At 47.1% G+C, this 23,412-nt stretch overlaps 1 protein-coding gene and 1 long non-coding RNA gene across 2 annotated transcripts in view; one reads left to right on the top strand and one right to left on the bottom strand.

The window, feature by feature from the left end:
- Window positions 1–452: 452 nt before the first annotated feature.
- On the bottom strand, window positions 453–8,232 carry LOC147108100 (uncharacterized). Its single transcript, XR_015080518.1, has 2 exons — window positions 7,689–8,232; window positions 453–1,066 (listed from the first exon to the last, which is right to left on the bottom strand). It is a non-coding gene; the product is annotated as an uncharacterized LOC147108100 (long non-coding RNA).
- Window positions 2,175–23,412, top strand: part of LOC147108099 (interleukin-6 receptor subunit beta-like) — a 107,097-nt gene continuing 85,859 nt past the window's right edge. The window contains exon 1 of the mRNA XM_086004586.1: window positions 2,175–2,259. Within this exon, the coding sequence (XP_085860712.1) occupies window positions 2,193–2,259 (67 nt within the window). The 5' untranslated portion in view covers window positions 2,175–2,192. The remainder of the gene's footprint in view (window positions 2,260–23,412) is intronic.

The raw sequence follows: 23,412 nt of genomic DNA, 5'->3' as shown, positions 1-23,412 counted from the left end.
TTATCACATTGCTGTTTGTGGGATCTTGCTGTGTATAAATTGGCTGCCACATTTCCTACATTACAACAGCGAATACACTTCAAAAAGTAATTCATTGGCTGTAAAGCGCTTTGGGACATCTGGAGGCACTACAGAAATGCAAGTCTTTGTACTCCAGCAAGGAAGAGAGACAGTCAAATTGCTGCTATATATTTTAAAAAATCTGAACAGAGTATAATTTACATGTACAATATATTTTTGTGCCCAAATCTCTCGTGTGGGAGCAATGGGGGTAAAATTCAGTATCGCCACGTTTGGGGCGCCATTATCGGCCGTGTGCAAAGTTTAGCGCCTGGAGCTAATTATCGTTGATGATTGAGAGTAGACTGATGAGGCGGTAATTGGTCGGATGGGATTTGTCCTGCTTTTTGTGGACAGGACATTGACGTAAGAAAACTACTAGGCACTTGGTCTAAGCTTTAAACAAAGCTTTAATCAACTGTTTTACAACATGGAGGTCTAGTTGTGTCCTTCACTAGTTCCTGTTAAGAATGTCCTGCGCAAGCTGGGCCCGTGCCCGAGTATTTATACTCTCCCTGGACAGCGCCATCCGCAGGCCGCTCAGTCGTATTTCATAAGTCTTTCTTTCATGAATGACTGATTCATGTCAGACATACCGGGGTATTTTTCCACATTGTCGGATAGATGCCAGTGTTGTAGCTGTACTAGAACAGCTTGGCTAGAGGTGCAGCTAGTTCTGGAGCACAAGTCTTCAGTACGACACCCGGAATGTTGTCGGGGCCCCACAGCCTTTGCTGTATCCAGCGCGCTCAGCCGTTTCTTGATATCGCGTGGAGTGAATCCAATTGGCTGTAGACTGGCTTCTGTGATGGTGGGGACCTCAGGAGGAGGCCGATATGGATCAACCACTCTGCACTTCTGGCTGAAGATGGTTGCAAACGTCCACAGCAAGTGCTGAGCACCTCTCCACGAGCTCCATGGTCTTGTCCTCAAAGGGGGTGAGGCGTTTAAAGCTGCAGATGCCCTTCGTGGCCTGGCTGTGGTGGGTATTCTGAGTCAATTTGTCCTGCAATAAGAGAGAATGAATGAGAGTAAGGCTAGCAGTTGAGTGTGTGCCATGTAGCATGGGAGAGGCGAAGGTACAAGTGGAGGAATGGGTTTTAGTGTAAGTAATTGCTGTGAGGGGAGCTGGCTAGCCATAGTGCAAGGTGTCCAGTTTGAGCACCCTTAACCAAAGAGAACTGTGCCCTCCAGGAAGGCTTGTAGGTATAGTGAGCGAAGTTGGGCATTTATCTGCTCTGGCATGGTGCAGTGCCCTGCTGCCCTCTGGGAACATATGGTCATTGAGTGTTCATAAGTGTAATACAAATATTGCTGAGACATTTAAGACTCATGTGGAGCATAAACACCGTCATGGATCTATCCGTTGGGCCAAGTGGCCTGTTTCTATGCTGTAAATACTTTGTAATGCAGGCGGTGCAGTTATCGGAGTGAGGTAAAAGAGTTAAGTGCGGTTCACCTCTCCCCCGCCCCCACCCCCCCGTTTGCCACCAAAGTCTGCTACTGAATAGTGCAGGCGGAACTATCGCTTTAAAAGCTGCACAGAAGTTTCCCGGTAGTTCAGCTGCTTAGAACTGTCTTACACAGGTTTCACACCAGTGGCGATGCAAATGAGCAGATTCAGGAAACCGTTAACCTTCTCTCGAAGCCTCTGATGGATGCAATACTTGGGAAAAAAATTGCATTAGCAGCACAAGTCAATTTGAGGATGATCATTTACCCAAGATATGTAGTTATGGGGGCAAATTTCGAGAGACGGTTCTCCCATACGTCCACCGTAACTTTGGTGGAAGAGTTACAGAAACTGCTGTGATAGCGAGGTATGGAGAGGTATACTAGCAAATGACATTGATTAAAGGGAAGTGTGAGTAGTTTCTGTTTCCAAAGAATGTCCTTGGTGCCTGTACTAATTGCTTACATGCAGCAAGGCTGGAATTACTAAATATTTCCATGGTAACTTTAATTTGATATGCCCAACCACTAACCCACATGGAAACTGTGCTGTTAACTTTTTATATTGTAAAGATGCTAATCTTCTTCGGTAAATTATTTCATGAAACCATTTTGCAGATTCTTTGAATCAGCGTGTTATTACTGCTCTTATTTTTAGATTGGTGAGAACGATAACAGACATGGCAGCCAACGTGTGCTTCTCAAAGCTGGAGACCTGGTTTCTGCTGGTTCACCTCATTGGTGCAGGTAAGGCCTAGAGTTTTTGAGTACTGAACAATTGTATAAAATTTAGGACCTAGAACTGAGATAAAATCTGTTAACAGGTTGTCATTTTGCGACACGTTAGAAATTACTGCGGTATCCACGACTCCTGATTTTGACATTTTTAACAATTTTTATATAGTGCCTTTCAATGTTCCCTCTAATTTATTTTCGCACTGAGCGGGCCACAAACTCCTTTGAGCGCGACCTTTTCATCTGTGAGCAAATTTTACCACAACAACTTTCACCACAGCAACCAACACAACCAATTAAAAGCATATATAAAGTAATGCCATATTGCCACCCCACTGTCCAGGAAAAGCATCCGGGAAGACGCCGAACACCTCGAGTCTCTTCGCCGGGAGCAAGCGGAAGCCAAGCGCAGGCAGCGCAAGGAGCACACGTCAACCCAAGCCCCCCACCCACCCACCCCTTCAACCACTGTCTGCCCCACCTGTGACAGAGACTGTGGGTCCCGCATTGGACTCATCAGTCACCTGAGAACTCATTTTTAATGTGGAAGCAAGTCATCCTCGGTTCCCGAGGGACTGCCTAAGAAGAAGAAGAAGAAGAAGAGTCTTAAATCGTGAGACAATCAGACAAGGCTCAATACAAGTTTAACATAACTTCTCTGCTTTTGAAATGAACCCCAGTGCTTTATTTGCACGTTTATGGCTTTTTTAGCCTGCGTTGTTACTCTTAATGATTTGTGAATCTATGCCCCTAGATCCTTTTGCACCTCTACCCCATTTAGACTCTTGAACCGGGGGGGGGAAATTGGGAAATTGGGTTGCTTTGCGCCTCCCATTAGCACTACCGCCCCCCCACCGTGGCACTAATGGGGCGCAAAGCACCTAGCGGCATGGCACGGTGCAGCTAACGCCTCCCACGAAATTCAGCGGGAGGTTAGCGGTAGCCGGTAGCGTCCCGCGGCGCTGTACCTCTGGCAACGACATAATCGCTGTGTGCAGCGCCCCTCTTGTGCCCCAGACCCAAACTTTGGTCGCGCCCCCGACCTACCACTGGACGATATGTGCAACGGGGTAAGGGCGGTGTTTTTGCGGCGTGACCGCGCTGATTAAAGGGCAGGTGCTGGGCAGCCATTTTTGGGGGGGGGCCGCCTGCCAGCACCTGCCCCCTTTGCCTCCTCATGTGGGGTGCTGGCCGCGATCGGTCAGCCCGCCACTCCTCTTGAGTGCCGGGCTCTTTTCACAGCACCCCACTCCCCAGTGGTCCAGCAGGGCCCCGGTGCACACTGCGCTTTAATCAGGGGAGGGAGGCCTGGAGTACCGCGGCACTACGTGCCAACGTGCGTGACGCTGTTACACGTAGCGCTGCAATATTCAATGGGAGCGCCCCAAGAGGGAGGGGGAACGCTTCCAGCAGCATCCCGCCTCCTGCTTGGGGCGCTACCACTCAATTTACGGTGCGGGGGTGCTAACTTTTTAGCGCCCCGGCGAAGTTAGCGCCCCAAAGGGGGCACGACCCAATTATTCCCCCTTATTTTCCAAGGAGTAGGTAGTTTCCTATTCCACCTACTAAAATGCACCACCTCACACTTAGCTATGTTGAAATTAATTTGTCATTTACATGCCCATTCTGCAAGTTTGTTTATTGTAGAATTAATTAAAAGCTTTTAGTTCGTCCTATACAAACTCTTTTTTGAAAATACTTGTCACAAATGACTGGGATATAAAAGAACTGCATAATAATGCATTAACACTTCAGAATCGTCACTCAGTTACACGGTTATGTATCGACAAACAATCCAAAAGCCCAAGGTGAGCTGAGAGAAGCATAGCTATTCAGCAATTTGTATTAATTTTAAAGTTTTCAATGTATTAGCCCATGCCTCATGTCACAATAGCAACGGCTGCACAAGCAGCAGGAGCAGCGGCTTTCCTATGGTGCTGACGTGCTGTACGGCCAGATAAGTAATTAGAATATTAATCACAATGCAACCAATCAACAAATATAAAGGGCTGTAGTTCTTTAGTTCACAGTATTGAAACAGAATTGAACAAAACCAGTATCCATATTTTCAACTTCAAACACTTCTATTAATAAACGTGGTCTTCTTGAACTAACACCCCCCCCCATGTAACATGTCAGAAATGCAGCACTTATTCACAAGTGCAGAAAAACACAAACACAATTTGCGACACCGAATTAAAAACGAAAAGCAGGAAAAGCTATGATTTAACAGAAATAAACATTCATCTTTCTTCCAGGACAGGAGAACCAATCAGACTGACTTGGAAATGTTTACTAATATGGTGACGTAAAGATGTTAATTTACAAATTTTGCTTCCAATGTTTTTCTCTCAAACATTCTCCACAATATTAATCCCTGTTCTTATCACGAAAAGTGTTGAATTATTTTAGGTATTTCACAATAAAATAGCAGGAAACAAACTTCATTGTACTCTCAATTTTTAATCTCCTATTTCAAACATTTATACCAATCGAAATTGTACATTATCTGTTTAATTGTAGTATTTTCTATGTCTTTCTCAATAAACAAATAATGGTTTCTTCTAAAGTAGCTTCTTGCAATTTTTATACCTCATTATATAACTCTTGTTTCTATGAACACACCACTAAACGTTTAAGAGGAAATCTATATTTACATTATTCCTGGGACTTGTTTGGACTATAGAACGACAGACAAAATAAAAAGGTTTGGGGGGAAAATTGGGTCGCACCCCCTTTGGGGTGCTAAATTAGCGACCCCACGCCCGAAGTTCACTGGTAGCGCCAGCTTCCCTCTTGGGGCGCTGCGAGTGAATATCATGGTGCTACGTGCCGCGGTACTGCAGGCCTTCCTCCCCTTAGGGCGCTAACGGAAGGCGCAAATCAACCGAATTTTTCCTCCTTTGTGTTTTTCCCCTTTTTTGGTTCTCTTAAATGTCTTAATACTTCTTATTGACTTTAAAAAAAAAATAATAATATGTAACTCCTACAAATCCTCCCCTGCCCTTCCCCTCAACAGCATGGTTGCAGGTTTGTGTAAAGCTACTCACTTCAGTCAATCGTTCAAAATCAAATAATGAGAAATTTCCAATTTTAAAACATTTTAAGTAATTCAGAGCCTCTTTAAAAACGTTTGGACTTCAAGACCTGGTTGAAACTTGTTTAGATGAGGGGGAAATTAAATTTTTGCTTGTTTCTTCCAAAATCATATTCGAAACTTAGAGGGGAAAAGTGTTTTTATCACTCCATATTTTGTGAAAAGTTCATTAAAGAATCTTTCAATTCTTTCAAGTCTCATTGCAGCTTTGACAGAAGAAGTTGCTCCAAGTTTTTCTTTCCCTCTTCAACGCCTCCGTTAAACATATAACAAAAATAATATAATAAGCTCTAAGGAATTAGCACACGCTAGCAGGGTTGGGGTTATTTGTCTCTGGCCAGTCAGAAGCCTCTGAGCTGCTCCAGGGACCCCCTTGCGGTTTCGAAGCGCTCCCCTATTCCTGAGTTCTGACCGCCGGACTTATTCGGTAGCGATGTAGACAGAAAACAACGTGACTCGTGGTTTGGATGCAAAACAGACCAGTATTTATTGAAAACAAAAGAAAGAAACAACTTAGAAAAATCGATATAGCTCTTATGCCTGGTACAACACTTTTGCTTAACGCAATACCCTCAGTGTCCACTAGAGCGCTCCCTGCTCAGTGCAACACTACTTTATTTTAAATACATGCAGTACACTCAGTGTCCACTAGAGCGCTCCCTGCTCAGTGCAACACTACTTTATTTTAAATCCAGCACCTTTTGCTTAAAAACCCTTTGCTCACTACAGCACCTTAGCTTAGTAGCTTTTACTTAAAAACAGCACTTTAATACAGCTGTAAAGTGTTCACTGAAGCACTTCTCTGCTTAGCGCAACACTCCTTTTAACAGCGCTTTTAATATAGAAACACTTTGCTTACTACAGCACCTTAGCTTTTACTTTAAAACAGCACTTTAAATACAGTTACTTAAAAAAAAGCTAACAGCGTTCACCACAGCACTTCTTTGCTTGGTGCAACACTCCTTTTAATACAGTTTTAAATACAGTACTTTGAAACAGCTACTCCTTTTTAATACAGTTTTAAATACCGAATTCAGTGTTCACTATAGCATTTCTCTGCTAGGTGCAACACTGTCTTACTAAATAGGGGAGGAGAAACGGACACAACGAGGGAAGATTGACTAAAATCACAGTTCTTAACAAAATTCCCTTTAATTCCCACCCTATACCTATCCTAAGTTGCCTTGTGGAAGGCCAGAAAAATATATGCTCACCACTGGAAATGCCTGCTCCGTGCCCTGTGAACTTAGATCTTCACTGCCCCAAAGTAAGAAACACCCCAGTGTTTTAAAAGTAGACTGCTGGTGTTCTACCTCCTCAGGCAGGCTCCCACGCTGTAGAGGCACACGGAGGCGAGGCCAGAGAGAGCGAGAGCTTCTGGGAAGCTATCTTTTATACCCCCTTTTGGGGCCCGCCCAGATCCGGATGTTTCTGGGCTAAAACAAAAGGGATCCAACTGCTCCATTGTCCAGTAATGGGTTTGGATGAATCACCCATTCATTTTAAACTGTTCCTTTCCTCAGTTTAAATGTCTCTTCAATTGTCTGTGATTGGCTTTGAATGTATTTCCATTCATCAATGATGGGTTTTGAATGGAGCTGTCCTGGTTTGAAAAAAAACATGTCTTTCTGTGATTACTATGTAAACAGCTTGGGAGGCTAGTGTAAACAGAAGCCATTGTTAGCCATTGTTCTTGTGGTCAGGCTGAAACCACAGTCAAGTGGTTAATCCTTTGTGCAAACATCTTGTAGCAGTTTCTGTAAATGTATCGATTGTCTGCGGCAGGGGGGTGGGGACTCCCCTTTGATTGGCAGCTCCATTGAACCTTTCTCACAGACACACACACACAAGCTGTTTTCAAGTCCTTTTGTCTTCGGCCATGCGGTCTGACGGCCATTTTGATCTCTGAATTTTTCTTAAAGGTAAATCACCCAGAGATTCTTTAATCAAAAATTAATCTTCGGAGCTGTAAATTATTGCGAAATCTTACAACTCTAATTCCAAACGGAGCTCAAATAAGAAAGTGAATAAAGTGGTTAAACTTCCTGAGAAGGTGGTGAGGTTATCTATCCCCAGCCTTGGCGATGAGTTGGGATCAGTTTTGGAGAAGTTGTTTCCTCTTTTTCTGTTGCCGTTCCCTCCGCCTCTCTCATACTCTGAGGTACAAATGGGGCACAAACTTTTTTCCCTCTTTCATAACATGATTTGAATAACCCTGATAAACTCTTTCAAAAAGGGGACAACACCTGGCAAAATTTAACTGGAACTTACATTCAACATCACTTTCCCGTATTTTTTTCTGGCTTTAAACAAATTTCCGAACATAAAAAATTAAAAATTTCACCTCGGGCCTAAAACTTGTTTGCTTTAGCCTCCTTCCAGCGGCCGTTGTACATATGCTGCACCTCCATCTGTGTTGTTCCAAAGTGTGGCCGCTGCTCAGTCCCCGGGAACGGACTATACACACCTGGAGTAGACTCTCACCCCTCTCTCTCTCTCTCTCTCTCCTTCTTTCACTGTGTCTCTGTCTCTCTCTCTCTCTCCCTCTTTCGCTTTCTCTCTCTCTCTCTGCCCCTGTCTCTCGCTCTTTCTCCCTCTGTCCTTCTCTCTCTCTCCTTCTTTCGCTGTGTCTCTCTCTCTGCCCCTGCTCCTTTCTCTCTCTCTCTCTCTCCCCAGTCTCGCTCTCTCTCTCTCTCTCCCCCCAATCTCGCTCTCTCTCTCTCTCTCTCTCTCCCACAGTCTCTCTCCCAGTCTCTCTTTCTCCGCTGCCCAGTCTCTCTCTCTCTCCCGCTCGCTCTCTCTCTCCCAGTCTCTCTCTCTCTCTCTCCCCCCAGTCTCTCTCTCGCTCTCGCTCTCTCCCCCCCAGTCTCTCTCTCGCTCTCACTCTCTCCCCCCCCAGTCTCACTCACTCTCTTCCCCCCAGTCTCTCTCCCTCCCTCTCTCTCACCCAGCCTTGCTTCTCTCTTTCCTCCCAGTCTCTCTTCTCTCCCCATTCGATCCTCGCTCTTCCCCCCCCCCCCAACCCCAACGGATCCAGTCATCGTGTTGCGACGCGTGGCCTGTACTGTAGGCCACAACGGTGGGGTGCTGCGCATGTGCGGCTTCGGCAAAACCACGCATGTGCAGAGGGGGATTGGGTGAGCTTGAGCGGCTCTGTGCGTGAACAGAGGGCCGCAAAGTCGTTGGTGTTTTTAGCGGCCCGGTCCCCCGCTCCAGCTGCTGTCTGGCTCTGCGCGGCAATTCAATTTAACTGTGCCGGCAGCTCGAGGATTAGTGCGCGGGCGGCACCTTGGAGGGAACAGTGGTGCCTTTAACATCAAAAGCAATCTCAAGGTGCTTCACAGGAACAAAAAAAGTGGATGCTGAGCCAAAGGAGATATGAGGTGACCAAAACCCTGGTCAAAGAAATGGATGTTAAGGAGAGTCTTAAAGAAGGTGGAGGGGCAGAGGGGTTTAGGGATAGAATTCCAGAGCGTGGGGCACTTGGTGGGGCGAAGGGAGACACAAGATGCCAGAGAAAGAAAGAAAGACTTGCATTTATATAGCGCCTTTCTCGACCACCGGACGTCCCAAAGCGCTTTACAGCCAATGAAGTACTTTTTGAAGTGTAGTCACTGCTGTAATGTAGGAGGAACAGAGAGCTCTGGGGTAAAGACCATGAAGAGATTTAAAAACAAGGATTAAAATTTGAAGCATTTACACACAAATTATAGAATTGTTACTGTAACAAGAATGCAGCACCAGTGCCCGGATACAGAAAATGCATTAAATGTTTGGAATAATTGACACCTGTGAGTGGGTTACAAGGCATACTTGGGTACGGAAAATCCATTACATATCTGAGGCACAGATTAAAACCTTGCCTCCGTGCGCACTTCCTGCCCACTTTTCCCATTATAAATTCCGATGTCCACGTTTATAATGGGAACTGCCTATGTGAACCTGTTACACACCTGCAGCACCACCACTATATGAGGTGACAACTTTACACAGCCAGTTTCCATTCTCAATATGGCTGTAGGAATTTTTAATGGAAATATAAAAATAAGGACAGAATGTTTGACTTTAAAATGGGGACTGAACTACATCTGCACGCTCTGGCCCAATTCTCCGGCCACCCTCTCACCCTGCTTCACTTGAAGACTACATTTGGTCTTGACTCCCTGTGTGCAGTGCCACAGGAGATAAACGAGTAAATAGAATAACAATAGACATCTATTAGCGTATTATAAGGCGTTAACTACAAAATGTTTTACTACTTTGAAACATACCCTTACTGTTTAAAACGCATGCAAAATCAAACATTTATATTGGATGTACAAGGTTCAAGGGTGTAACTATGGATGTGAAGGAAGTACCAGTTGATTGACATGAACGAAAATAAATTGGAGGAAGATGAACAAATGAGTCAATTCAGTCACCCTGGTCCCTCATATTAAGCTCTAAATGAGGACGGTTTGGTGTTATCGGGTAGAAGGCAGGTTCTTCCTTTTTATACACATTTCATATGGAACCCATCAACCATGGTGCAAACCTAAGTTGGGAACTGCTGCACTTGCTGAAAAGTGCCATTTCAAGCATTGTACACAGCCATTGTTCTTTTACTCAGACTCTTTCATTTTGACAAAGCTGCATGGCATACTGTCTTGATGATGGTATAGAGTCGACTGGCCCTGGGAGTCCTCCACATTGACTCGGGACCCCATGTAGTCTCATGGCTTCAGGTCAAACATGGGCAAGGAAAGCTCCTGCTGATTACCACCTAGCGCCCTCCCTCAGTTGTTGAATCAGTACTCCTCCATGTTGAACACCACTTGGAAGAAGCACTGAGGGTAGCAAGGGCACAGAATGTACTCTGGGTGGGGGACTCCAATGTCCATCACCAAGAGAGCCTCAGTAGCACCACTGCTGGCCGAGTTCTGAAGGACATAGCTGCCAGACTAGGCTTGCGGTGGTGAGAGAACCAACACGAGGAAAAAACATACTTGACCTTGTCCTCACCGATCTACCTGTTGCAGATGCATTTGTCCATGACCGCATTGGTAGCACGCTAAATGGGATAGATTAAGAACAGATCTAGCAACTCAAAACTGGGCATCCATGTGGTGCTGTGAGCCATCAACAGCAGCAGCAGAATTTTATTCCACCATAATCTGTAACCTCATGGCCCGGCATATCCCTTATTCTACCATTACCATCAAACCAGGCGACCAGCCCTGGTTCAATCAGGAGTGTGGAAGAGCATGCCAGGAGCAGCACCAGGCGTACCTAAAAATGAGGTGCCAACATGGATGCTAAACAGTGGAAGCAGTATGCTATAGACAGAGCTAAGCGATCCCACAACCAACGGATCAGATCAAAGCTCTGCAGTCCTGCCACATCCAGTCGTGAATGGTGGTGGACAGTTAAACAACTAACGGGAGGAGGAGGCTCCGTGAACATTCCCATCCTCAATGGTGGCAGAGCCCAGCATGTGAGTGCAAAAGACAAGGCTGAAGCCTTTGCAACCATCTTCAGCCAGAAGTGCTGAGTGGATGATCCATCTTGGTCTCCTCCTGAAGTCCCCACCATCACAGATGCCAGTCTTCAGCCAATTCAATTCACTTCACGTGATATCAAGAAACGGCTGAGCGCACTGGTTATGGCAAAGACTGTGGGCCCCGATAACATCCCGGCTGTCATGCTGAAGAATTGTGCTCCAGAACTAGCTATGCCTCTAGGCAAGCTGTTCCAATACAACTACAACATTGGCATCTACCCGACAATGTGGAAAACTGCCCAGGTATGTCCTGGCCAAAAAAAGCAGGACAAATCCAATCCAGCCAATTACCGACCCATCAGCCTACTCTCAATCATCAGCAAAGTGATGGAAGGTGTCGTTGACAGTGCTATCAAGTGGCGCTTACTCACCAATAACCTGCTCACTGATGCCCCGTTTGGGTTCTACCAGGATCACTCTGTTCCAGACCTCATTACAGCCTTAGTCCAAACATGGACAAACGAGCTGAATTCCAGTGGTGAGGTGAGAGTGACTGCCCTTGACATCAAGGCAGCATGTGACTGAGTGTGGCACCAATGAGCTCCAGTAAAATTGAAGTCAATGAGGATCAGGGGGAAAACTCTTCACTAACTGGAGTCATACCTAGCACAAAGGTTGTGGTTGTTGGAAGCCAATCATCTCAGCCCCAGGACATTGCTGCAGGAGTTCCTCAGGGCAGTGTCCTAGGCCCAACCATCTTCAGCTGCTTCATCAATGATATTCCCTCCACCATAAGGTCAGAAGTGGGGATGTCCACTGATTGCACGGTGTTCGGTTCCATATGCAATTCTTCAGATAATGAAGCAGTCCATGCCCACGGGCAACCAGACCTGGACCACATCCAGGCTTGGGACGATAAGTGTCAAATAACATTCATGTCGCTCAAGGGCCAGGCAATGATCATCTCCAATGAGAGAGTCTAACCATCTCCCCTTGACAATCCATGGCATTACTATCATTGAATTCCCCACCATCAACATCTTGGGGGTCTCCTTTGACCGTAAACTTAACTGAACCAGCCACTTAAATACTGTGGCTACAAGAACAGGTCAGAGGCTGGGTATTCTGTGGTGAGTGTCTCACCTCCTGACTCTCCAAAGCCTTTCCACCACCTACAAGGCACAAGTCAGGATTGTGATGGAATACTCACCACTTGCCTGGATGTGTGCAGCCCCAACAACACTCAAAAAGCTCAACACCATCCAAGACAAAGCAGCCTACTTGATCGGCACCCCATCCACCACCTTAAACATTCACTCCCTCCACCACCGGCGTACCGTGGCTGCAGTGTGTACCATCTACAAGATGCAGTGCAGCAACTCACCAAGGCTTCTTTGACAGCACCTCCCAAACCCACGACCTCTACCACCTAGAAGGACAAGGGCAGCAGGCACATGGGAACACCACCACCTCCAAGGCAGGCAGCATCTGTGGAGAGAGAAACAGAGTTAACGTTTCAGCTCGATGACCTTTCATCTGAACTCTGTTTCTCTCCACAGATGCTGCCTGACCTGCTGAGTATTTCCAGCATTTTCTGTTTGTTATTTCAGATTTCCAGCATCTGCAGTATTTTGCTTTTGTATCTTCAGAAGAATGTGACCACTGCAGAAATGCTTGGGATAATAAGAGCCCAGAATGTGTTTTGTACATGCAAGTCTGGCAAACATTTGAATTGTGTGTGTTTGGTGGTATTGGCTTATGAGTAGAGGAGCGGAGACTGAAACTGGTCTGTGGTTTATAATTGCCAAATTGGCATTTCTGCTGAAGGACACAGTGATCCAAACCATCCTAGTACCACATGCATGTTTCTATTTCATCTCCTGCCCGGTTGTTGTTGTTCCTTAATTTACACTCAAACCTAGAGTAATGTATGGATGAGTTGCCTGCACATATGAGGAGGCAGCTGGCAGTGAACACATGCTAGGTCACTGAAAGTCTTAGCAAACTGAAGATGTTGCAAAATCAATCAGCATGCATTATATTGAAAAGAGATTTAAAAACCACTGTTCTTCTAAGCTACAATCATCAGCTTAATGGTGTACCCCTTAACTGCCACAAAATTCACAAAGCTGTTATAGTAATCTGGGATGTAATGTTTAAGTTATCCACCAGATGGAGCCAAATATTAAGGGGTCACATTCACCCGTATTTAAGGTAATGGGTCATGTATTCAATGTCCTGGTACACCAGTTAACACGGTAATGTGGCATTGCATTATGGGTATGACTCAGAGGTTCATCCTCCATCTTGGCTCATGCAGTAAGAATTCTGTGCCTTGCCTCCAGCTTGTAAGAGCTATGTCTCTCTGCTACACTGTGTAAATAAACAGTTGGGTTTGTTCCTAATATCTCGCTTCTCTCCGTTTCTGACCTTACCACTCGGATATCACATATTGGCGACGAGGATAAACAGATCACCTCTTGACGAAGAAAAAAAAAAGAAAAAGAGCACTGAATAACGCATCATGGCTGCTACGGTAGGAAAGCTCTCTGCTTTTGATGTTCAGACGCTGCCCTGGGATGAATACTGCGAGGTGTTGATGCATTTCTTTGAAGCAAATGATATAGATGCTGTCGGAAAAAGGAGAGCTATTTTGCTCACTTCCATGGGAAGTCAGACGTATAGTTTAATGAGAAACTTATGCAGTCCTGCAAAGCCTGGAGACAGATCATTTGCTGACTTAGTGGCCTTGCTAAAGGACCATTTCAATCCCAGACCGAGTGAGATTGTACAGCGTTTCAAATTTAATTCACGGAACAGAAAACCGGGAGAGACTGTATTGGATTATGTAGCGGTGTTGTGGAAATTGGCACACGATTGCAATTACGGCAACAACCTGAAAGACATGCTGAGAGATAGGTTAGTTTGCGGAATAATGGATGATCGAATGCAGCGGAGATTATTGTCTGAGACTGGGCTTACGTATGAAAAAGCATTGGAACTTGCTCAAGCCATAGAGACAGCGAACCAAGATGTAAAAGAAATACAAGGTTCAGACTGGGCTACTACAAAGCAAGTTGCAGGTCAGGTTATGGTGCACAAGTTAAACATGCATCAGAAACCACAACATGAGCATGTAAAGGCATGTTATAGATGCAATGGCGATCACCTGGCAAGGGAATGCAGGTTTCTGGAGGAAAAGTGCCACAAGTGTGGGAAAAAAGGGCACATAAAACGTGCATGCAGGGCAAAAGCAATCGTGGAGGAATACAAACCAAAAGGGGGAGGAAAGCAAAACCTAGGAAGAGAAGTGAAAAAACAGGGAGCACTTCACATCAGTGGAGAAGCTGAGAAAGAAGACGACATGTTCATAATGCATAGTATGGTAGAGAACATTCCAAAAGTGGATCCTATCACTTTGCAACTGACAGTAAAGGGAATTAAGGGTTACGGGGAGTGGGCAGGAATTTGGACATGAGTCTAGGTTCGGATCGGTCATGGCCCTGTGGGTAGCGGAGCGGGCCCAGGGGCCGTGTAGCCTGATCCTGCTCCTATTTCGTGTGTCTAATTCTGTTAGATTCAGGAGATGGTTCTGTGATAGTGGATTGGCGGTTAGGATCAGATCAGCTATGATCTTATTGAATGGCGGAGCAGGCTCAAGGGGCCGATTGGCCTACTCCTGCTCCTATTTCTTATGTTCTTATGACAGTAAATGACTCTAAGGTCAACTTTGAAGTGGATACAGGATGCGGGGTGACCATAATGAACAGGGAGGAGTACTCAAAATTGTGGAACCGTGCAAAAGTTCCAGAGTTAAAGTCTTGCTCTATGCAGCTTAAAACATATACCGGTGAACGAGTGGCGACATTGGGCACAGCTACTGTAACTGTGCAACACAGGGACACCGTGGAACAGCTACCTGTAGTTGTAGTATTGGGTTCCAGACCAAACCTGTTAGGTCGGGGCTGGATACAAGAACTTAAAATAGATTGGGGAGCAATAAATCAAATAGAGGGAGGCAAACAGTTGTCTTTGCAATAAGTGTTGATTGAACATGAGAACGTTTCCAAGGAAGAACTTGGCACATTTAATGGCCCCCCAGCTAAGATTTATGTAGACAAGGAGGCACTGCCAAGGTTTTTTAAACAATGACCTGTGCCGTATGCCATGAAACCAAAGGTAGAGGTTGAGCTTGATCGTCTTTTGAGAGAGCACATACTGGAACCCGTGAAATGTTCAGAATGGGCAGCTCCCATTGTACCTGTTTTAAAACCGGACAATTCGGTAAGACTCTGTGGAGATTATAAATTGACAGTAAATAGGGTGTCTAAACTAGAACAATATCCTATTCCCAAAACAGAGGATCTCTTTGCGAACCTGGCTGGAGGGAAGAAATTCACAAAGCTGGATATGAGTCATGCATACTTGCAGATTACACTAGATGAGGAATCCAAGAAGTATGTAACCATAAATACACACAAGGGTTTGTTTACCTATAGCCGCTTACCGTTCGGTGTCTCATCTAGTCCAGCTATTTTCCAGAGGACTATCGAGGGTGTACTGCAAGGGATCCCACATGTTTCAATCTATCTGGATGACATTCTGGTGACGGGAAGAACTGACCAGGAGCATCTGAGCACTCTGAGAGAGGTACTACAAAGATTGGATAAGGCTGGGTTACGGCTCAAGAGGAGTAAGTGCACTTTCCTGGGGAATGAGGCCGTGTTCCTGGGACACAGAGTGGACACCACCGGGCTCCATCCAATCAAGGAGAAGGTACAAGCACTGCAGGAGGCCCCAGCTCCTACCAATGTGACTGAGTTAAAAGCTTACCTGGGATTGCTAAACTATTATAACAGATTTTTACCAAACTTGGCAACAGTGTTAGCACCTCTTCACAAACTTCTGCGCAAGGAGACACAGTGGCAGTGGGAAGAGGAACAGAGGGTTTCATTTGAACAGTCCAAGAAACTGATGCTGTCCTCGGATGTGCTGGTTCACTACAATGCAGAGAAAGACATCATTCTCTCTCGTGATGCTTCACCTTACGGGGTGGGGGTGGTTCTTTCACACAGCTTGGAAGATGGAACAGAAAGACCAATAGGGTTTATGTCTCGAACTCTGACACCGGCGGAAAAAAACTATTCCCAGTTACATAAAGAGGGGTTAGCAGTAATGTTTGGGTTACAGAGGTTTCACAAGTACATATATGGCAGGAAATTCACCATATGCACCGATCATAAACCTCTTCTGTCTCTTTTTAATGAAATGAAAGCAGTACCACAGATGGTGTCACCCCGGATCCAGAGGTGGGCAGTGACGTTGAGGGCATATGAGTATGTCATCGTTTACAAGGCAGGCAAGTACCATGGGAACGCAGATGCCTTGAGCCATCTTCCACTGCCAGGTACACCTATCCATGCAGCTGCAGAGGACAGAGTTTTGATGTTGGAGGACACGGACACGGCAATTGTGATCACTGAACAAGTAAGGACTTGGACCGGTAAAGATCCAATACTGTCTAGAGTCCGAGAATATGTGATGAGGGGTTGGCCACAGCATCCGGAAGGGACTGATTTCACACCTCACAGTGTCAGGAAGACAGAGCTGGGTGTGCAGGATGGTTGCGTGTTGTGGGGAGCACGAGTGATTATTCCACAGCCAGCACGACAGTTTATCCTAGGGCAACTACATCAGTGTCATCCTGGAGTTTCGCGTATGAAAGCCTTGGCAAGGAGTTACTTGTGATGGCCAAAGCTAGATGAGGAGATAGAAAATCTAGTCAAGACATGCAGCAGTTGTCAAGTACACAGGAAGGCACCAGCAGCGGCTCCTCTCCACCCCTGGGAGTGGCCGGATAAACCATGGAGAAGATTACATGTAGATTATGCGGGTCCATTCATGGGAAAGATGTTCCTCATAATCATTGATGCCCATTCCAAATGGATGGATGTTTATCCTGTAAATTCTGCTTCATCTACTGTTACTGTAGACTGCCTGCGTAGGAGTTTTAGTAATCAAGGGCTACCGGAGATCGTAGTAAGTGACAATGCCACGTGTTTTGTGAGTACCGAAACAAGAGTTCATGAGAAACAATGGCATAGTGCACGTGACCTCCGCTCCATATCGTCCGTCTTCAAATGGACTTGCGGAGAGAGCCGTACAAACATTTAAGGAGATGATGGAAAAAAGTGCGGAAGGGAGTTTGGCAGCCAAGGTGTCACGAGTTCTGTTCAGCTACAGAATAACACCTCAATCTACCACAGGACTCTCTCCTGCTGAGCTGTTGTTAGGACGTCGACTACGCTCCACTCTTGACCTGGTTCACCCAGACCTAAAAAGGAAGTTGGAAAACCGACAAATCAAACAAAAGGAGAACCATGACAGAAGGACAAAGAGCCGCAGTTTTGGAGAAGGAGATGCGGTCCTTACCAGGAATTTCAGTTATGGTCCAAAATGGATTCCTGGCGTCATAGACTCAATGACCGGTCCAGTATCATATACGGTCATGGTGGGAACTGGTCAGGTAGTACGCAGACATGTAGATCAGATACTGACCAGACCAGGGGAAATCGAAATGGAGGTTCCAGAGGAGATGTCGGAGGACAAGTTGGCCCCCAGTTATCCAAATGCATCGGTGGTACCACCACCACGAACAGAGCCAGTTCCACCTGGACCCCTTCGTCAAGAGGAAACCATCGTAGCAGAGTCAGATACTCTGAGTACTGCTCAGGAGCAGCAGGTGGCTCTACCACAACCAAGCAGGGACTTGACTGTAAGACGTTCACCAAGGACTCACAAGCCACCAGAGAGATTGATAACGACCTGCTAGATTCGTTCAGTAAGGACTATCGTTAAAGGAGTTTCCTTATGGGACTTTTTAAGAATGTTAAGAAATTAATGTTCAACTTAAGAGGGGAGGGATATAGTAATCTGGGATGTAATGTTTAAGTTATCCACCAGATGGAGCCAAATATTAAGGGTTCACATTCACCAGTATTTAAGGTAATGGGTCATGTATTTAATGTCCTGGTACACCAGTTAACACGGTAATGTGGCATTGCATTGTGGGTATGACTCAGAGGTTCATCCTCCATCTTGGCTCGTGCAGTAAGAATTGTGTGCCTTACCTCCAGCTTGTAAGAGCTATGTCTCTCTGCTACACTGTGTAAATAAACAGTTGGGTTTGTTCCTAATATCTCGCTTCTCTCAGTTTCTGACCTTACCACTCGGATATCACAGCTGTGCTGATATCTAAAAATGTTTTATGGATATCGCCGCTGGAGCCATAAATTTAAGTGTGTAGATGTCTTGATCTTTTTACCAGAACAAATAGTGGATGCTATTTGGCACTGCTCACTTATGTTGCTTGCGGTAGTTATTCTGCATTCAACTACACTGTTTTGTACAATTCAGTGCCAGATGATATTAATAATAATTATAATCCAGGTACTTAATTGAAGGCAAGTAATGGCACTTTGCTGGTTTAGTGGTTCCAGCTACAAAAAGCAGTTAAATTTAAATGTTTGCTACTCAATGGGTCATTATGAACAAGCCTTAAACACTGATGTTGAGCATGCACTCCACGATGCCCATAGTACTAATCCATTTCAGGTGGCAGGAGGAAGCACTAAGGTCTCTGGAGCAGCCAATGCGCACTGCACTCATTAATGCGCTCCAGGGCCGTTTATACTGGTTGTTCTGGACCGATGGACATTATGTGACATTTTGGACATTTTTACATGCAATAGCACCCTCTGGTGGCAGTTATTGTGTTAACAGTTTGTATGCTGGAAAGGTCATCTGATCTTTCTTCCTGTGTGAGGTCATTTGACCTTTGTTCCTTTCTTCCTGTGTGAGGTCATTTGACCTTTGTTCCTTTCTTCCTGTGAGAGGTCATTTGACCTTCCTACCTTTCTTCCTGTTGACCCCAGGAAGCAGTTTTGCCAGGAAGAACCTGACTTGAGTAATGGAGAATCTGCTATGAGAGGTTCCATTTACAATCCAGTGTAATCTGACTTCATATGTTAGGCCAAGCGCAATATCTGTGAGTATCTTTGGTTCTTAGCATAATAGCAATGTTGTCAGAGTAATATTTTGATAATACTATGTTTATAAAAGGTTAATATTTAATAGTTACAGAATTTAGTTCAAATGTTAGATAGTTATACAATTAGTCTATTCTACTGTTGTAAATATGTTTATATCTTATGTAATATCGAATGTATAGTACTCAGTTTATGTACAAAACATACTTTGTCTTTGTTTACAGTTTCACAAATTCGTTCAAGTAAAGGCTTCAAACAGCAAACAGCTTCAGAAGAATTATTTTTGAATGAGTGTTTAACTTGCTGGATAGCTAGATAGGAGCACGTCTAGCGCGGCCAGTACACTGGTCAAAGTGGGGTTTGAACCCAGTGCCTCCCTGACTTAGAGGTGAGGGTATCACCAACTGAGCCAAGCTGATGCATGTTTACATTATCTGAGAGAAGGTTGTTGGTTTTTGTTCTTCAGTGAAGTGCTAAGTGTAAATGCCAGGGGTTAGAAGGATGGGCTTTTGCAAATTGAGTCATTCAATTCAGAATTAGGAACTATGGGGGAAAAAATTTGGTCGCGCGCCCTTTGGAGCGCTATCTTTGCTACTTTTGGTGCCCCAAAAAAGCTAGCACCCCCCCTCTCCCGCCGTGCCCGAAATCCACTAGTAGCGCCCCAAGAGGGAGGCGGGGCACTACTGGAAGCGCTCCCCCTCCCTCTTGGGGCGCTCCCAGTGAACATTGCGACGCCATGTGCCGCGGTACTGCAGGCCTTCCTCCCCTGATTAAAGGGGAGGGGCCTTGCGCACGCGACCAGGGGCCCTGCTGGGCCACCAGGGATTGGGGTGCCGGCAAAAGAGCCCGGGACTCGAGGAGTACCGGGCTGACGGAGCGCTGCCGGCACCCTGCAGGGGGGCTGCATAGGAGGCCTGGGACAGCAACGGGGGCAGGTGCTGGCAGGTGGCTAGCAACCAAAATAGCTGCCCGGCACCTCCCCTTTAATTTGTGCCACCACGTACGCCCCCCCTGACCCTGTCGGACATAGCGTCCGGCGGTAAGTCAGGGGGCGCTACCGAAGTTCGCGACTGGGGCACGAGCGGGAAGCTGTGCATGGCGATTACGTCATCGCCGGAGGCGCAGCGTCACAGGGCGCTACTGGTTACCGCCGCCACTAACCTCCCGCTGAATTTCACGGGAGGCGTCAGTGGCACCGCGTCCGGGTGCTAATTGCTTTGCGAGGGAGGGGCAAAGCAACCGAAATTTGCCCCCTATGTATATCAATTTCACACTCTGTAATATTAAGACTGTGGCTTCATGTTAAAACTGGCAAAGCGGGTTATGTGAAAATGACCGAGGATTGTATTAAATCTGCAGTGTTATTTCAAGAAAATTCACTGGCCACTTCTTTAATTTGTTGTTTCTGGGGTCTTGCTATGTGCAAAATGGCTGTCATGTTTGCTTGTAAAACGACCATGACTTCATTCAAAAATAGTTTGTTGGTCGTGAAATCCATTGGAATGTCCTGAGGATGTGAAAGGGGCTATATAACTCAAAGTTATTTCTTGTATCATTTTATGAAAGTGTAGGAATGTTTAGTTCCTATCAAGAGACTGAGGTCGACTCAGGTGATCAAACAAACAATGTTTAATGAAAAACTAACAGAGTTTAACAACAAAATGCAAGAGAACTACGTATATAGGTCTAGTCAGTTCGGAGGCTCCACGAGGACTACTAGGGCGATCCCGTGGTTGGCGTCATGACGTCATCACGTTTTTCCCGCCGGTGGGGGATCACGTGATGAACAACGTGACGTCATCACGTTTGCCCGCGCTCTTAAAGGGACCGCGCTCTGTACATGCAAACAGTAAAAACAAAGACACAGACTCAGGCTGTAGCTAACATATTGTTAAAGGGAATTATATACAGTTAGTGTGAGTCCCTTAGTGGCTCCGCCACATGCGCCCCCCAGAATTGTCTTTAACAGAAAAAGTGAAACGGCGAGGAGGCCTGACAAGCCTGTCAGAGCGACTTCTGTACGTTTGAAGTGGAAGCTGTTGGACGGCGGGCAGGTTGGCGGGTGGTTGCGCTTGATCTGGCACGGTGACTGTGGGCGGTCGGCCACGTTTTGGCGGCTGTGCAGTCTCACACGGGCGGTCAAGGTCCAAGTGAGCCGGCTTCAACCAGTCAACCGAAATGTGGTCCGGTTTACCCCCGATGTCCAATGAGAAAGTTTTGTCTCCCGGCTCTAGCACGCGGAAAGGACCAGTGTAAGGGGCCTTGAGTGGATCCCAATGAGCGTCGTGGCGGATGAACACAAATTCGGCGTTCTTCAGCTCTGCTGGGATGTGGGAGCTCTGAAAGCCGTGATGTGACGTTGGTACTGGTGCAAAACACCTGGCAGCCTCCTGGTGGCTGATGAGTTGCTTGGATGCGGACCATGGCTCTGTTGGAGTCGGAAGGAAATCTCCTGGCACGCGGAGCGGCTGGCCATAGACGAGCTCTGCCGAGGACGAGCGAAGATCTTCCTTGGGTGCCGTGCGAAGACCCAACATGACCCATGGTAACCTGTCCACCCAACCAGCGCCTTGGAGGCTGGCCCTCAGTGCGGCTTTGAGCGACCTGTGAAATCGCTTGCACAGGCCGTTCGCCTGTGGGTGGTAGGCTGTGGTGCGATGTAGCTTGATGCTGAGCCCTTGAGCCACTGCGTTCCAGAGCTCAGAGGAAAACTGCGGCCCACGATCGGAAGAGATGTCCGCCGGTACTCCGAAACGGGCGACCCAAGAGGAGATGAATGCCTTGGCTACGTCCGCGGAAGTGGTGGATGACAAAGGAACTGCCTCTGGCCATCTGGTGGTGCGGTCCACCATCGTGAGAAGATGAGTAAACCCGTGCGAAGGTGGAAGTGGGCCCACCAGGTCCACATGCACGTGATCGAACCTACGTTCCGGAACAGCGAAGGTGGCCAATGGAGCCTTGACGTGACGCTGCACCTTGGACTTTTGGCAGACCACGCAGGTGTTGGCCCAGTCGTGGACATCCATGTGCATGCCCCGCCACACGACTTTGGACAACCTCAGCCGTTGCGAGGCCTTCATGCCCGGGTGTGACAACCCGTGTATGGCGTCAAAGACTTTTCGGCGCCAGGCAACTGGCACGATAGGGCGAGGATCCCCTACGGAGACGTCGCAAAGTAATGTGGTGCCCGCGGCATGGAATTGGACGTTGGCCGCTTGGAGGTTGGAGGGGCTGGTCCGGTAAGCTTGCACCTCTGGATCCGAGGCTTGATCTGCAGCCATGAGGGCATAGTCAATGCCGAGCTGGACTGCATGAACGGTTGCGCGGGAGAGGCAACCTGCCACCAGGTTGTCCTTACCGGCCACGTGCTGAATGTCAGTGGTGAACTCCGAAATAAACGTAAGGTGACGTTGTTGTCGGGCTGACCACGGTTCGGCGGTCTTGGCCATGGTGAACGTCAGGGGCTTATGGTCTACGAAAGCAGTGAAGGGACGTCCTTCCAGCAAGAACCAGAAATTGCGGATGGCCAGGAAAAGAGCTAGCAACTCCCGGTCAAAAGTACTGTATTTTCGCTCGTTGCGCCGTAGTTGACGGCTGAAGAATGCCAGCGGTTGCCACGTACCATTTACCCACTGTTCTTGCACTACGCCGATGGCGTAGTCTGACGCATCAGTGGTGAGGGCGATGGTGGCACCTGGCAGCGGGTGCGCCAGCATGGTTGCGTTGGCGAGGGCGCCTTTCGTGTCCACGAACGCCTGGTCCATGTCGACCGTCCAGCAAACCGGATCCTTGCCAGACTTGCCCTTGAGGGCCTCGTACAGGGGCTGCATGAGCAGAGCTGCCTTGGGCACGAAGCGGTGATAAAAATTTACCATCCCGAGGAACTCCTGCAGGGCCTTGATGGTCTGTGGGCGCGGAAAGGATGTCACCGCCGCTACCTTTGCTTGTAAAGGCACTGCTCCCTCCGGTGTAATGCGATGCCCCAGGAAATCGATGTGCGGTAGACCAAACTGACGAAAGAGAGTGTGCAGGTGCGCCATGTGTTCCTCCTTGTTCCGACTGGCCACGAGGATGTCGTCTAAATTGACAAAAATGAATTTGAGGTCCCGCAGCACAGAGTCCATGAGACGCTGGAAGGCCTGGGCAGCGTTCTTCAAACCAAAGGGCATCCGCAGGAATTCAAACAAGCTGAATGGGGTGATGACTGCAGTCTTCTGCACGTCCTGCGGGTGTACCGGGACCTGCTGGTATCCTCGGACCAGATCCACCTTTGAAAACACGGTGTTCCCAGCCAAATGGGAAGAGAAATCCTGAATGTGGGGGATCGGGTATCGATCAGGAGTGGTAGCGTCGTTAAGCCGTCAATAGTCGCCGCATGGCCGCCATCCACCGCCAGGTTTCGGTACAATGTGGAGAGGCGAAGACCAGGGACTATTGGACCGGCAAATTATTCCCAGGCGTTCCATCGTAGCGAACTCCGCCTTCGCGACCGCCAGTTCACCGGGTTCAAGGCGCCGGGCCCGCACGTGGACCAGGGGGCT

Source organism: Somniosus microcephalus, chromosome 13 (assembly GCF_052327205.1).
Source record: "Somniosus microcephalus isolate GS21.2 chromosome 13, FLI_Smic_1.0, whole genome shotgun sequence".
Lineage (NCBI taxonomy): Eukaryota > Metazoa > Chordata > Chondrichthyes > Squaliformes > Somniosidae > Somniosus > Somniosus microcephalus.
This window is presented reverse-complemented; position numbering and strand designations above follow the sequence as displayed.